The following is a 14,649-nucleotide window of genomic DNA, read 5'->3' on the forward strand; positions in this document are numbered from 1 at the left end:
TATAAATAACGGAGGCCGGAGGGAGTTAAAATTAAAAAATAAAAATAAACAAAGAAATGTACAAACTCTTTCCTTTCTGAGGGCGAAAGAGAGACTGAGGGGTGAGGCGCCGTTCGGATACGGATGCCCATCGTCCAAAACAGACTTCTAATTCGACCCGAAAGAGACCCGGCCGTCCGGCCTGCGGATCTTCGCTCGAATGTGAGGTTTCAAAGAGTCCGGACCCTCTATGGCCGCGCGGTGATTGGTCAACCAGGACGATGGGCCCCGCCAGGCATTGGCCGCATTGGATGTACTCGAACATGGTGGGTGGCCCGGGGGACGGTGAAAGCGGTATCATGACGTGGCAGTGGTGGGAGCGTGGTGTAAACGTATCGGTGCAAAGTGCAAGGGAGATGTGAGACAAAATTCAGTATTTGGATAAGAATATTCATTTAATTATCCGGATTAGCATTAAAGAGGGGGAATTGGAAGGGGATAACGGGGGGGGGGCGGTGGGAATTTTGAATGGGGCTCTTGGATGCACCAGTGTGGCCACATCAGCTGGCTGGCATGGAGAGGGTGGTGATAGAGGATAAGAGGCCGGGTGCGGAGAAATCCTTGTCCTTTGCCGATTCTTAGCAGCGAAGGACAATAGTTCAAATTTATGAGTAATAATGTATGGAATATCTAAACAAGTAATTGACCGCTGACCCGGAGAGCCTCGCGCATGTCGTCCCAATGCTAAATTTGTAAATTTCGATGACATTCGACGCGCATTGGAATCGGTGTTTGGTGGGTTGAGTAGATAGTGCACCAACGGTGTCTTCGGGGGGCTTGATGTTGCTCCTGGTTCCCCAAAGCTGGAAACAAAGCACTTCAGTAAAAGTACTTTTAGACAAAGTATTTCTTTACTTGTTTTGCTTGTCAACCGACGTAATGTGGGGCACTGTGGGTCCATTGGGTTTTAATGGGATTAAATTTCAACTTTGTTGAATTCTTTTCGTAGAAATTTATATCTAGATAAAGGATTTCAAGATGATCTATAAAATTATGTCGAAGGGGTTTGGGTCACTGAGGTAGGCGCATAAGGAGTTGATTATTAGTATTATTATTTTTGTAGTCTCTAACTAAGACAAACTCTAATTTTCTGCATATATATATATATATAACCCAAGAGTCTTTAAATTCATGAGAATTAAATCATAGAAAAATGGTCGTGAATTTCAAATTAACTGGATTCTTCTTCCCTAATCCTTCTATGGAAAAATTATATCTTTTCTAAAGTTCTATGGATTTATCTTCTTTAACTAGGAGCTTCATTTATTCAAAACTATTTTTAATTAGAAGTGGGCTTCTATAACCAAAGAGATTCATGAATTGAAAACATAAAGTAACGTATATTTTTGTAAACTAAAAAATCATTTGATATAAAATTTTTATCCTTGCCTGTGCATCGTATGTGTATAACGGTAGTCGTTATTAAAAAAAGATTCGCCATAATAACTTCTCTTAAGGGCTCATTCTTTTGCGGATAAAAAATTTATCTAAAAAATTATATTTTTTTAGATAAATATATTTCAGACAATATTTAGACAGAAAAATAATTTACTCATATTCTTTTATACATTGAAAAATAATTTTGAAATTTATTATCTATGTTCTTTTGTATTACTATTTTTCTGAATAAGTTACTACGATCTATTTATATTTCGCATAATACTTTTTATTATATAATATTATATTATTAAAATATATTATATTATATTAATATTTTATATTAATATAATATAGTATATATTATATAATATTATTATATATAATAATATAATTATTATATACTATTTTATATAAATATATTATATTATTATCATATATTATATAAATATATATAATATAATATATTGTATTATATAATATTATTATATATTATAATATAGTATAATATATTAAAAATATTAATATAAAATATATTATATCATTATATTGCTATATATTATTATATTATTATAGTATATTATAATATATTATACTATATTATTATATTATTATAGTATTATATAAATATATAATATAATATATTTTATTATTATATGTTATTATATTGTTATATTAGTATATTATAATATAAAATATTAATATATTATTTTATTTTATTGTTATAGATTATTATATTATATTAATATAATATTATAAGATATTAGTATAATATAATATATATTATATTATATTATTATATATAATAGTATAGTATAATATATTATATAAATATTATATTGCATTATTATATGGTTAAGGATATATTAGGAATGAATTAAAAGGATTACTTTTTCGGTTGATAGTAAAATGATTTAGCTACCCCTTAGATGGATAAATTTTTTCTCATTTCATACATAAATACTATCTATGGAAAATAATTTATCCATCTTGAAAACTATGATAATATAGATAAGTTAGTCAATGAAAAAATTAATAAATTTTTTCATGATATTCATCAATCAAAAAACAAGGCCCTAGATGGAGGAATTCTGGGATATGAGTAACGAGTTAGCCCTCTTCACGAAGACGGACCAAGCTGCACCTGGGACGACCTTAGCTGAGGAATAATAGCAGCAGCAGCGTCTTTAACATCCCTGCTTTACTTGATGATGATTGCAGTTAGATGGATTGCCTCACCTCATCTTGTTAGGATATCATCCTTTCAGGAAGACGGTGAAGAGAAAGTGGAGTGCTTTAAGGCGTTCTGGCTCATTCCTGGAAGCAGAATGTGGGTGAAGATCGAAAGCCTTGAGCATCCCTTGGGTGAGCAAGCCAGAGTTCGCTGACCGGTACAAGACTGCCTGGTATGTCTCTGATATGGAGAGTGGGATCATGACGCCATGATTCAAGTCAAGATCTTTTAGGTGTACTTGCTATAGGTGGATATGCCCTTCTGTCTAGGTTGGTTTGGCTCGATTATATATCTCACTATCTAGCTTTCCTTCTTTGCATATTCTACATTGGGTTGCCTAGGTAACCATTTCTTTTAGGACCTTTATGGACGTTAAAAACAGGTTTGGCTTGTATCCTGCACTTTCATGATGTCAATCACTGGACCATGCCTCCCAAAACTCCAAGTATTCCAAATTTTTCTTTCATCAATCTACACGCATCTCAAAGAGGCTGTTGCATGATCCAGTATTTGGAGTTACAAAAGGAAGTGAATGATTCTTCTCTCCACTTACCTTCGATCGAATTTAGATCGGACGGTAACAATCTAAATATCGATGATCTAAATTATTGGATGTAGTCTATTATTTTTAACTATTTTTCTATAAAAAAAAAAAAAAAGACATGATTTGAAATCTCTTAACCTTACATAAAATGATCAAAAAATTAAACAATTTAAATTATATATATATATATATATAATATATATATATTTTTAACCATTTAATGTATCCACTATAGCTCTCCAAATCATATGATTTTTCCTATGTACATCGTCTAAATATAGCACATTACATGCCATAGTCCAAATCATTAATATGATATTTTCATTGTCCAATGTAAATCTAATCAGATCTTAATGAAATCCACCTGAATCTAGCAAAATCTAGCTAGACACGCATGCACGCCTGCCCGCCGCCCCTACACACACAATTTGTGCTATCACCTAAGAAAATCAGCGCACACAAAACTTGGACTTTGAATAAAATAAATTGTTCTATCACCTAAAAAAATTTGTGTAATTCCACTTTTTATGTACGAAAGTCTAAGCTCGTGTGTTCTCCCGCTGATCTGTTTTCTCTGAATAAATGCTGAGAAAGCCAGAAAGAACTTGCGTCACAACATCAGCTGAGAATGATAGGGAATGGAGCAGATGGATGATCAGTATTTTTCTTTTTCCTAATTGTTTTCCATTCCCATTCTATTGCTGTGGTTTCATAAGCAGAGAGCGCAGACTACAATATTTCACACAGAAAGCTAGCAAAAGTAATTAAACTCAAAGTTTCAGAGACCATTAAGGCACTGAACCAATCTTCTCATGGTCCACGGTCCGCAATGGAGCAGCAAGTGTATGATCAACCAAGAGGATCTTGGGATTCCTTACCATCCTCATGTCCAAGCTAGTCCATGATAAAAACCAATGCAAGAGGTTTGACTGTTATTAGCACAAAGATCAAACTTCATCTGAAAGACAGCCAAGGCAACTAACCAATGCAATGCAATGGTTTTACAAGATATGCCTGCTATTTATGATTATCATACAAAAGGTAAAAGCACTCAAGAACTACTTCCCTACCCATTTGAAGTCTTGCAAAAGTTTCCCTGACCCAAACTTACATCAAGGTTCAACATCCGACAGTAGACATATCAATACAGATTGTACGCCCTCTAATCCACCACTCATGATGCACAATTAGAACCTGAAGCTGTCCTTTGAGATCCAGCTTCCACTGCTGCAATGTGTAGCTCCAGCCTAAGGAATTTTGGTGATGCAAAAGGATGAAACTCTGGCATTTGAACGAAGTCATGTATCAGTGAGGAAAAGATAAAAGAGTTGTGTGAGCACATATTTGATATTAAATCATACGTTCATAATTCAATGGCAAAGACAAACAAGTATCAAGGAATTATGGAAATTCAAGAAGGAAAAATCAAGGCCAGGGAAAGATAATATACCTCAGGTCCTACCATCCAGCAAGCAGTTAATGTGATTTTGGACATCAATGGATCTGATTAGAGTCAAAGAACGTAGTCTCATAGGGAGCTTTAAGCAGCTGAAACTCCTGGAACTGGCTACCACTCCTATGTGCAGCAACGGAAAGCACTCGCCCTTGCTGAGCAAGGGCATGTTCATCCTGCCAATACTCCGAGGTTGAGTTCACTGCATGAATTGTAGGCTGAGCTGCACTGGTGTGGTTAGCGTGTGCAAGCTGGACAACAGACGATGTTGTTCCAGGGTCAGCTGAACCCCAAGAATTGGTTGACAGAAGAGAGAGAGCACGCCGAAGGTCCAGTGCTCCATCTAAGTTTGAAGCAGTTAAAGATGCTTCTAGACCTGTAACAGACAAAAGACATCTACCCGTAAAGTTGAATATTCTATTCATTACCATTCTACAGCAAAAACAATTGCTCTGGCCCTTTTCCAAAACTGATTTTGGTTACAACTGGACAGCAGAAAGCCAATTGACAACCATCTGCTAAACTACGAGCCTTTCATGCACACCACCATCAGCGTTTGTCCAGATATGGAGCAATGACTGCCTTAAGGTAAATGACAAAATAACAGGAAACCATATGCCAGGACTACTGAAGAAAAATTAATTTGCGGAATGCAATGCTGCAGCAGACTTGGCAAACCAGATGTGACAAGAAGGATGCAGAGATCTCTTTAAAGAAAACATCAGTAAGTATTGCACACATGCAATAAATAATATTAAAAGATTATATTTGTATGTAAGAAACAAGCATTCGTTGGTACCAGTATTTTCTTAGCTAGTGCCAGACTAGCCTGCACCACAAATTAGTTCCAAAGCCTACGTTATTATAACACAACAACACTCACTCCTTCATCTACAATAAATTAAAAAAAAAAACTTTCATAATTGAATTTATGAACTAAAAGAATGAAAATATGCAAGTGATCTACTTCATCGTGAAACAAATAAGCAATCATGTTTTGTAATTGCATGATATATTTTAGGTTTAGGCCCATAAGTTATTGATGCTTTTTATCAGCCAGAATAGGAAACTATTCAGAACTCGAGAACATGGAAGAAACAAAACTTAAAGGCATTGATGTAATACATAAGGGGAAACAGAGACTGTTCAAACTTTTTTATCATGACCACCATTGGGTGCCGAAGATTGCGCTATGTAACAAAATAAGAATGACACCTTTTATTTATCCAGAACTTTAAGCCCACTTCTCAGGGAAATACAATGGATACCCAGGTCCATTCAACATAGCCAGGCATGCGAGGGTCACTGGGTGGTTTTACCTGTAGCCTACAAAACCTGCTGCCAAAACCAATTGCCATAACATTTCTAACACCAAATATGAAGATCTAAATCATAGCAATAATGAATGCAGTTTTATAATATATAGTTATTGAAGAGTATTTCCTCATGCTATATATCTTGTCAGAGGTGAAACACTTATAGTGAAATTTGCATCAATTATGTTTCAAAGGGTCGCGATTGATATCTTTTCCACCCATGCTCGTAAGGATGCTTATTAAATGATCAATTAAAAAGCTAGAGAGAGAGAGAGAGAGAGAGAGAGAGAGGAAACGAGTGTAGCATGTAAGGGGTATTTTCATATCACACTTCCCCCTTTTGGTTCCACCATTATCCTAAACTAAGCATTTTTCCAAAATATCTAAAAATCTGAGTCTAAGAAAAATAAAATCTACAATCTGCCAATTCACAAATAAAAGTGCATGACCACATTGAGATAATCACATAATATGTTAACATTGCAAAGTTCAATGAAGTTATTTTATGATAAAGAGTACTACTGCTAAGCTATTGGGTGGAGGAAGCAAATTCATGGAACCCCTAGAATAGAAGAACCGCAATGAAACATTACCGTGATTGAGGACTTCGGCAGGGGTGCCCTTGAGTGGCAAGAGCCTGTCTACTTCATGAGAAAGTGTTGAAAAGGTATTTGAACGCTGGGAATTAGGCAGATGCAGCTGTCCATCAACGATCCCTGCTTTTGTCGACTTCATCAAAGACCCCTTCATTTGCAAGACTTTGAAGTCACATGAGCCTTCCCATGTGGAAGTTCCTGTGGACCTCATTTGACCAAATGGAGATGGATTCCAGAGAAAATTTTGCCGATCATCTGGATAGGTCATCAAAAGATCAAAAGCACAAAAACTATGAAATCAAAGAAAGATCATTGCATAAAATATAAAACAAGAAAATGGTCCTTTATAGAATAAACACGGTAACTTAAATCCAAATCATTCAAAGATTGTAAGGTTGTGAGAAAATTTAACCAGTACCAATTTGTTTACAGACTGATACAGAGACCAAAAGTTAAGACACCAGACCGCAAGATAGGCAAGTTGCCAATATATGTGCTTAGGCAACTAGGCAGGCCTGCTAGCCAAGCAGGCAACTGGCAACTAAAATCTCAAAAGCTGGTCACATATATAGATTTAGTAAAGGCTGATTTACTACAAAAGCTTAGACTCTACGAGGAACACTGCAAACAAGGTTGTGAACTCTTCTGCCACCACTTAAGCGTACACAATATGCCTTTCAGAAAGATACCAATTAGCAGAGCACCGAGAGAATAAGTCTCTACTATTCCCTCATCATGCAATTTAGTGGGATTGTGGAAAAATACAACCACAGGAAAATGATTGGAGCTCTTGTATCCACCTAGAGGAAAGAAAACGATGGCAAGATTGCATTTTATTTCTATAAGCATACAGAAAGAATTGTTGTAAAAATTGATAGTTTATTTGATAATGGACCTAGTCTTTGACAAGCGACTGGGATCACGTTTCTGAAGGATGGTGCATGCAGTTACGCTTTTAATATGGTGCAGAGAGATGTGACACATGGATAGCCTATTAGTTTAGGAGTAGGGATATAGGCATATAGCAGCAAAGGTGCATCTTACATGTTTCAGTTATTAACCTTCATAGTATTTTAGAACATTTTTGTTACATTGTTATGTAACTAATTCACATCCCATTTGCTAATTAGCTCAAGATGGAATTTTCGCACAAGAATTGGAGGGTAGAAGGTGGAAATCAGTCATAACTCTGCATAATCTTTTTTTGGAGCCATTGGTTTAGCATCATACTGTGGAGTCGAACAAATTTTAATGATGTAACACTTGGCTGCTTTTGTTGCACCACTAGAGCTAAATTGGAGGGTACTGAATCAGAATGTGTTTTTTTTTTTTTTCTTTTTGGAGAACATTAAAATCACTTGTAGAGCGAAAGTTACAGGATTAAGAGTGGGTTGTAGCAAAGTTACATGAGCCTTCAATAAAAGGTTAATGAGCCCTTATTTCTTTTCATGTATAATATATGCATTCATGGCTTCTATATAGGGCAAAGCCTCATAATGGATGGTATTCTCATAACAAAATATATGCACATATGGTATGAAAATTTCAAATTTCTCCAATCTTCCATTATTTGGAGACACTGGTAAATATTCATACCTAATGTGCATGGGCACTCCTTGGAAAATTAACAGTGAACCTCATACTTATCAAATTTCCAGTCCCAATAGTTAAGTTCTGAGAGAGTCGAACATTAGTAGCCTTAAGTCTAGCCCAAAATTAGACTGGTAGTTTTTGATCATGTAATAGGTTACAAGAGCTTCATTATGATTAGGATGGGTTTTTGAGGTTCGAGTTGATATGAAGGTTGCAATGGGTCCTCTTTTGGCATCGTGGTTCTCAAGGAATTCAAGTTGCTAAGATATCATTCTCTTTATTGCCTTACCGTTCTCTATATGCCCTTGTCTAAGTTTCAGCCTACATTTTTTTTGTTGCCTTGAAAATTTAGTTCTTTAGTGGCGAATACTTCAACAGATTTCCATGTCATATCAATACTGTCAAAGTAAGGCATGAAAATAATTGTAAGGTGATAAGCAATGCATGTAATGATGGATGTGATGATGACACCTAACAAGTTTCTTCCCTCACCATTAGTACTACCAAAATTGAGTAGCAAAGAGGTAAGTCTTTCTTTTCCTTTCCATCTTAGTTATTGGCGTCCTGCATGATATAGCAAAGATGCCAACTAATCTTCCCCAAAAGTTGATGAAAATTCTATGAAAATGCTGGTCCCAAGTTCCATGAAAAAGATGGAAGCTCAATGTGGGTTGACAGAGTTTTCATAAGCATGTCTAATTATGAAATGGATCTAAAGCTATTTGCCAATGCTAGAGCGGCAAAAAAAGAACATCACATGTAGCCCTAAATAGGATGTTTGGTGAATAAGGATTCATAAAGCTGATACCAAACAGCTGGTACAACGCTTGACAGTTATGGTTGTTATTAAAATCAAGATGATCATGAAGCACCTAATGGAGAGGGTTCTGACGGATTATGAGTCACATTGCTGAACCCATCCAATCTACTTGTCCACTTATGAAGCATGCAAAGATCCTTTCTCATTAATATCAAACCTGTGCTATCATAAACGTTGAATGATCAATGAAACTTGCAATCCATCCAAACAAATGTCTGAAGGGACGGGCCATTGACCAATTTGCTTGTATAATGTGCAAGATCAATAAAGCAATAAATCAATAAGACACTAAGGCCATTTTATTGCAAACATATGTTATGCAACCATTCAGTTTAAAATTTCTTTTTGCCCTCCTTTTTTTTTTTTTTTTTTTGATATGATGTTTCAATTCTAGGATCCATTTGCAAGTTAAGCTTGAGAACAAGCTCCAAAAAGATAAAGTGATAAATGCTAAGAGATCCCCATCTTTTAATTTCCCCTGCCTCCTCGGAGACATGATTGACATGTGTCCAATTGCTGTGTTTGACCACTCATTGAATAGTTATGGTTGAGGCTTATCACCTTCCAGCAGGGTGCATTATACAAGAATATACTCTAAAAGCTTAAATACGTGATATGTGCGGATATAAGTCTTGATATCAGACAGACTTCAAAGATTTGTAGGTCACCTTAAGAATTGAGCATGCATCATTCCAAGGTGTCTACAAGCTACGCTACCCGCACCACACAACTGATCTCCCACTACTGAATTTTTTCATTCCAGCGTAAAGCTGTCAAACAAATGAGATAATCCTAAGCAGCTCATGGTTGGCTCAAAATTTAGCTCGATATTGACTCACTCAATTTGCAAAGAAGCTGAACATAAGCCAAAAATTTGAGCCTGATATACAAATGAGCAGAACAAAGCTCAGCCCAGCTGCTCATGCTCATTAATATAGCTCAAAATAAATAAGAATAAAAAATTATACAGATATTGCTAATAACTAATTTTATACTTATTATTAGACAAGGATCTAATGCCTTGTATTGAAGTCCCAATTTTGTTGTCCTAGCCTTCCACTCCTCTCATTCTCCTCTACCAATGGCAGCAAAAAATAAATAAATAAATAAATAAATTTCTTCTCTGTGACTTCTTCTTCACCATGAAATCCTTGTCCCATCTTATCTTCCACCCCTCCTCTTCTCTGTAGCTGCTACAGTGAAGCATGTATCTACGTCACCATGACTTGGGTTCCTACTCTGATGATCAGCACCACCAAGGATGCCAATCTGATCAGGTGCTTCTTCTCCACAAAAGCATCCTCTTTTTACAACAATATTAAGTAGCACAGAAGTACAGGAAGCTAGAGCTTTATTATTATTATTATTATTCCTCTTTGATCACCCAAAGCATCAGGTCTCATGTTTATTTGAATCCTTCTATGGTCATTCCAGCACTAGCTAGCTGCTTACAACATTAAGCCAAACTCAAGTTGGCCTGAGTTCACTCATGTCCGGCTCATTTACACCCTATTCCAGAGTATCTATTCATGACATTCATTATTTTCAAGTCATTTTCTTTTATTTTGAATATTGCAAATATAAAATTCCCAATAATCTATATACAGATGTGCCATATCTATACTACCATATGAAGTGTACGCCTTGTCCTTCCCTAGTTTTCTGCATACATTAAGCCAGAGAGGATCTCCTTTTTCTTCTCTGATTTTTTACCTTCAGTCTGTCTTTCTCTTCCAATTTTAAAATTTCATTGGTCGTGGCAAACAACAAATATCCTCACTTCTTTCATCTTATCCTATGTACTCCGTTGCCTACCTTACTTGATCAGAGTTTTTGGTGGGAGACTAAATGCCACCATAGTTGAATCTTGAACAGAAACCTATCTTCAAGTGTATTATACCATGCTGTTTCACTCTAGGTCATACATAAAAAATAGTTCAAAAATCACTTTTTCTTTCATATAAGTTTTCATGAGTCAAAAACCAAATGCTTAAAATGTTCCCAAAACTCAAAGATTCTAAGTTGAATAACGGGAATAATTCATGTATGATGCTTGATATATCACCCATAAATAAGATTTTCCTTCATGAGCTTTAAAAAGTAATTAAAAAAACTAATCAGGCACAAAACAGACAAATGATGGTTGGAATTAGTCGATTACAATCAAAACCTGGTAAAGAAAGCTTGTTTTTTGAGTTTGACCATAACCAACTAGAAAGGGGGCATTACTTGGTGCAATGATAAAAGGCTTGGACTGACAAGCTATGACATGGTTGGAGTCCCGAGGCAGCCAGTTTGTGCAAAAAAAGCCAAAGGATAGGTCTGTCCCCGGTTCACACCCTTTAGGACCCTAGATTGCCAGGACCATAACTGGGTAATGTGGTACCATAAACAATTCAAACATCTAGACTAGGGTTGGTTTCAGGTCCAACTGGCAATTCTCTATTTCAGAAAAAGCTTTAAAAGATGGAATTTTTTAGAAAGATCAGGTTTCTTTTTTGGATGACAAAATTTAATAATGCCATGCAACAACAACAATTTATTAAGACATGCAAAGGATAAAATTTAAATAAGAATCGAAGTTTTCTGTAGGAAATAACATGAACAAAGCCTAAATGTGCATATCAAGGTATATGAGCCAAATAGCACAGGCAAAAAAACTTTGAAACACCGGTCTTGCAACTTGAACCATTTTGATAGGTTCATAAAAATAGTATGTGCTCCTCCAAGAAAGGCTAATTTACTCAATGAAATAAATGAAAAAAAATGGAGAACCCTTAAGTGTATGTTTCTAGGAAGATATGCATTGTCATGGTTAAGCATAAATATCTGAAATCAAGCAATTCCCTCGGGTGAATCCAGATCACCACATTTTCCAGGTACCTAGCTCACATGAGAAATGTCTATAACAAGCATGGCATATACGTGATTGATCAAGGGGCTCACTAGGACAGAACACTTGAGGGAATCAACAAAAACTTTAAGAATCTAAAATTACCATAAAACGGTGAAGAAAGTCTTGTGGAGTTAAATGAGATTGTGTCTGGCTGTGGCTTGCGACGACGTGCATTGTGATCAGAAAGGCGTCTACGACAGCTTCGTTTCTTCTGATCAAACTCAGACAAATCATGGAACCTTCAACATCAACAACAAGGATATTGTTAAATGCAAATTATGAAACTGAAAGGCATAATCACTAATACAATTTTAAAAAGGCAAGAACATGCATCAGTGGGACAAGTGTATCTATTTGATTAAGCACAGTGTCTCTACAAGAGATTCACCTGCTACATTGCTGACAAAACCGACGCTCCTGACCAGCAACAATGACCCTGGGGGATTTGGAATGGTTTTCGCATACCCTGTGCTTGCGGTGATAATCTTTAGCTCCACTCAGGTCAACATTGCAACCTTCAACTTGGCAGCAAGTACTCTGCACAGTCTGCTGAGTCACCCTCGGCTTCTTAACCACACCGGTAGGCAGCACCACCGAGACTGAAGAAGAAGAAGATGGCAGGTTCTTAGCATTGCTCCCTGCACAAACATCTTCAAAGTAGTCCTCTTGCCAAGCTTCAGACCAATCAAAGCCTCCTGAGACATGGCCGCCGTCACCACTGCCGCAGATGATCCACCATCCTGCACTCTCATCGAATCCTTGTTCCCTCCCTCAAAGTTGAACTCCGATACTTTCACCCCCGCCTTCGATGAAGAATCAATGGAGGCCGAGATGGAGCTCTTAGACGAGGAGCCATACCCCAAATCAGAGCCAGAGCATGCTCCACCTCCACCGCTCCACCGCTGCCACCGCCGACGGATGAATACACCGAGCCGCTGTCGATCCCTCCAGCGGCTTTGACTTCAACCTTCCAGTTGGTCTGCTGCTCCTGCTTGGAATTCCCACTGAACAGCGCCAGATTATCCCAATCCCAAAAGAGCAAGTCTTGGTATTCCACTCCATCTCAGAGCTTAGCCTTCCTTCGGACGAAGCACCTCACCTACTGCTCCTCACCTCCACGACCGGTCTCTGACAAGATCGCAGATGAATTCATAAGAAACCCCCGGTTGACTTGGAAGTCGTCGCAGATTGGGACCGACAAAGCGATGCACCTAAACAGATCGAGCAGGTAAGAATCACGAAGACATGGAAGCCAGCCCCAAATCTTACACGGAGAAAAAAAAGTAAAAGAACTTTTCTTTACCTCAAGAGCGGCAGCAACAACACCAGCAGTTCCAAGCCAAGAAACTCGAAAGAAAGAGTAGACAGACAACGGAACGGCCGGAGAGCAAAGAGACTTAGCGATGGAGATGGGAGGGCGGCCGATGAAACCTAGCTAGATCACGTCCAAATTTGCTCCACTTCCAATCATAAGAGCGGAGACAGCTAAGGACGGAGATAGGGAGATTCGGGGATGGGGATATCCCAAGAACATAAAGCCCATGAATCCATCCAGACCCAAAGCTCTCTCCAATTCTCCTCCTCCTCCTCCTCCTCTCTCCTGACAAGAGATATACTGGAGATCAAGCTACTCTTTCCGATAAAATCATCCCCTTTCCCTCACATCCACAAGTCACCCTTTTTCTCTTTTTCTTTTTTTAACCTGAAAGAGGTTTTACTGTTTTACCGAGCAGGATTACAAACCCTAACCCTCCACTTCTCAGATATGTTATCCTAATCGACTAAATCTGCACGCGGACAAAGAGAGCGTATTAGAGAAAGAAGTCGATATGTGCGAGTAAACTCTGATCTATTACTAAACAACCACTGCGGCACGGTGGGGTGCAGGTATGGTTATTCCGGATCCGCAATCAATCATAGGAGACCGCGTTTTCTTTATTTCCTTCGTTTCTTTTATGTCCAGAAAGAAAGGAAAAAAAAAAAAATTTCTCTTTTGTGCAGCAACCAAACACATGGATTTCTGACACACAAACAGTGGAAACAGGAAACACTGATTGATAGCTCCCTATTCCCCAAGAAAACATTAAAAAAAAAAAAAACTCAATTTTTTTTCTTCATTCAAATAAATATTTTAACAAATACTATAATACTTTCTTTCCCATCACTATGAGGCAAACTCTTGCGGTAAATTAAAAGAAAAAAAAAAAAAAGAAAAGAAAAAGACAAGAGAATCTTTGACCCCGAGGCAGAGGGGAAGGTGGGAGTGGAAAGGGGAGAAGGGGTGGGGGGTGTCTATGTGTATGTATGCATTAGAAGGGGACGAAAAAGGACGGAGAAGGCGGCGGTTTTACCGTGGTGTTTTGCCTTTTTGGAGCTCCCCAACTCGGTCCGGAGAGAGTGGCCGTCGAACGAGGCCCCTTTGTGCTTTCCTAACTTTCCCCAGGCAAGTAAAAAAGCCGTTTCCGCAACTCCAGTCCCCTACCCCAAACCCCTTTTTCTCCCCGGAGGAGGCGGGGACTGGGGGGACGCGGCCGACACATCCGACGGCCAGGATTAAATGGCCGGCCCACGATGAGTGGATCTGAAGGGATCGAGGGTAGAATGGGAAGAGAGAGGGGCGGATTTGTCGAATGCTGGGGTTTAGGTGGGTTCCGACTGTCGCCCTGGGCGTTTGGTCGAATTGCGAAACTGCCACTCGCTTCGTCCGTAGGGTAGCGGGGCGGTCAGGCAGGCCGTGCGTAGGGAGTGGGGATTCCTACTCTGCATACCCTTCCGTGAACT

The 14,649-nt window shown here is 38.0% G+C and overlaps 1 protein-coding gene across 1 annotated transcript; it reads right to left on the reverse strand.

Annotated features, from left to right (window-relative positions):
• Positions 1-4,099: 4,099 nt before the first annotated feature.
• Positions 4,100-14,374, reverse strand: LOC105039362 (squamosa promoter-binding-like protein 3). Its single transcript, XM_010915503.4, is given in 10 exon segments — positions 4,100-4,475; positions 4,645-5,023; positions 6,557-6,814; positions 11,971-12,107; positions 12,257-12,530; positions 12,533-12,761; positions 12,764-12,903; positions 12,906-13,079; positions 13,172-13,655; positions 14,220-14,374. Coding segments are annotated over 7 exon segments (1,398 nt in total). The 5' UTR covers positions 12,931-13,079; positions 13,172-13,655; positions 14,220-14,374; the 3' UTR covers positions 4,100-4,475; positions 4,645-4,688.
• Positions 14,375-14,649: the final 275 nt, after the last annotated feature.

This window comes from Elaeis guineensis, chromosome 1, assembly GCF_000442705.2.
Source record: "Elaeis guineensis isolate ETL-2024a chromosome 1, EG11, whole genome shotgun sequence".
NCBI classification, from domain to species: domain Eukaryota; kingdom Viridiplantae; phylum Streptophyta; class Magnoliopsida; order Arecales; family Arecaceae; genus Elaeis; species Elaeis guineensis.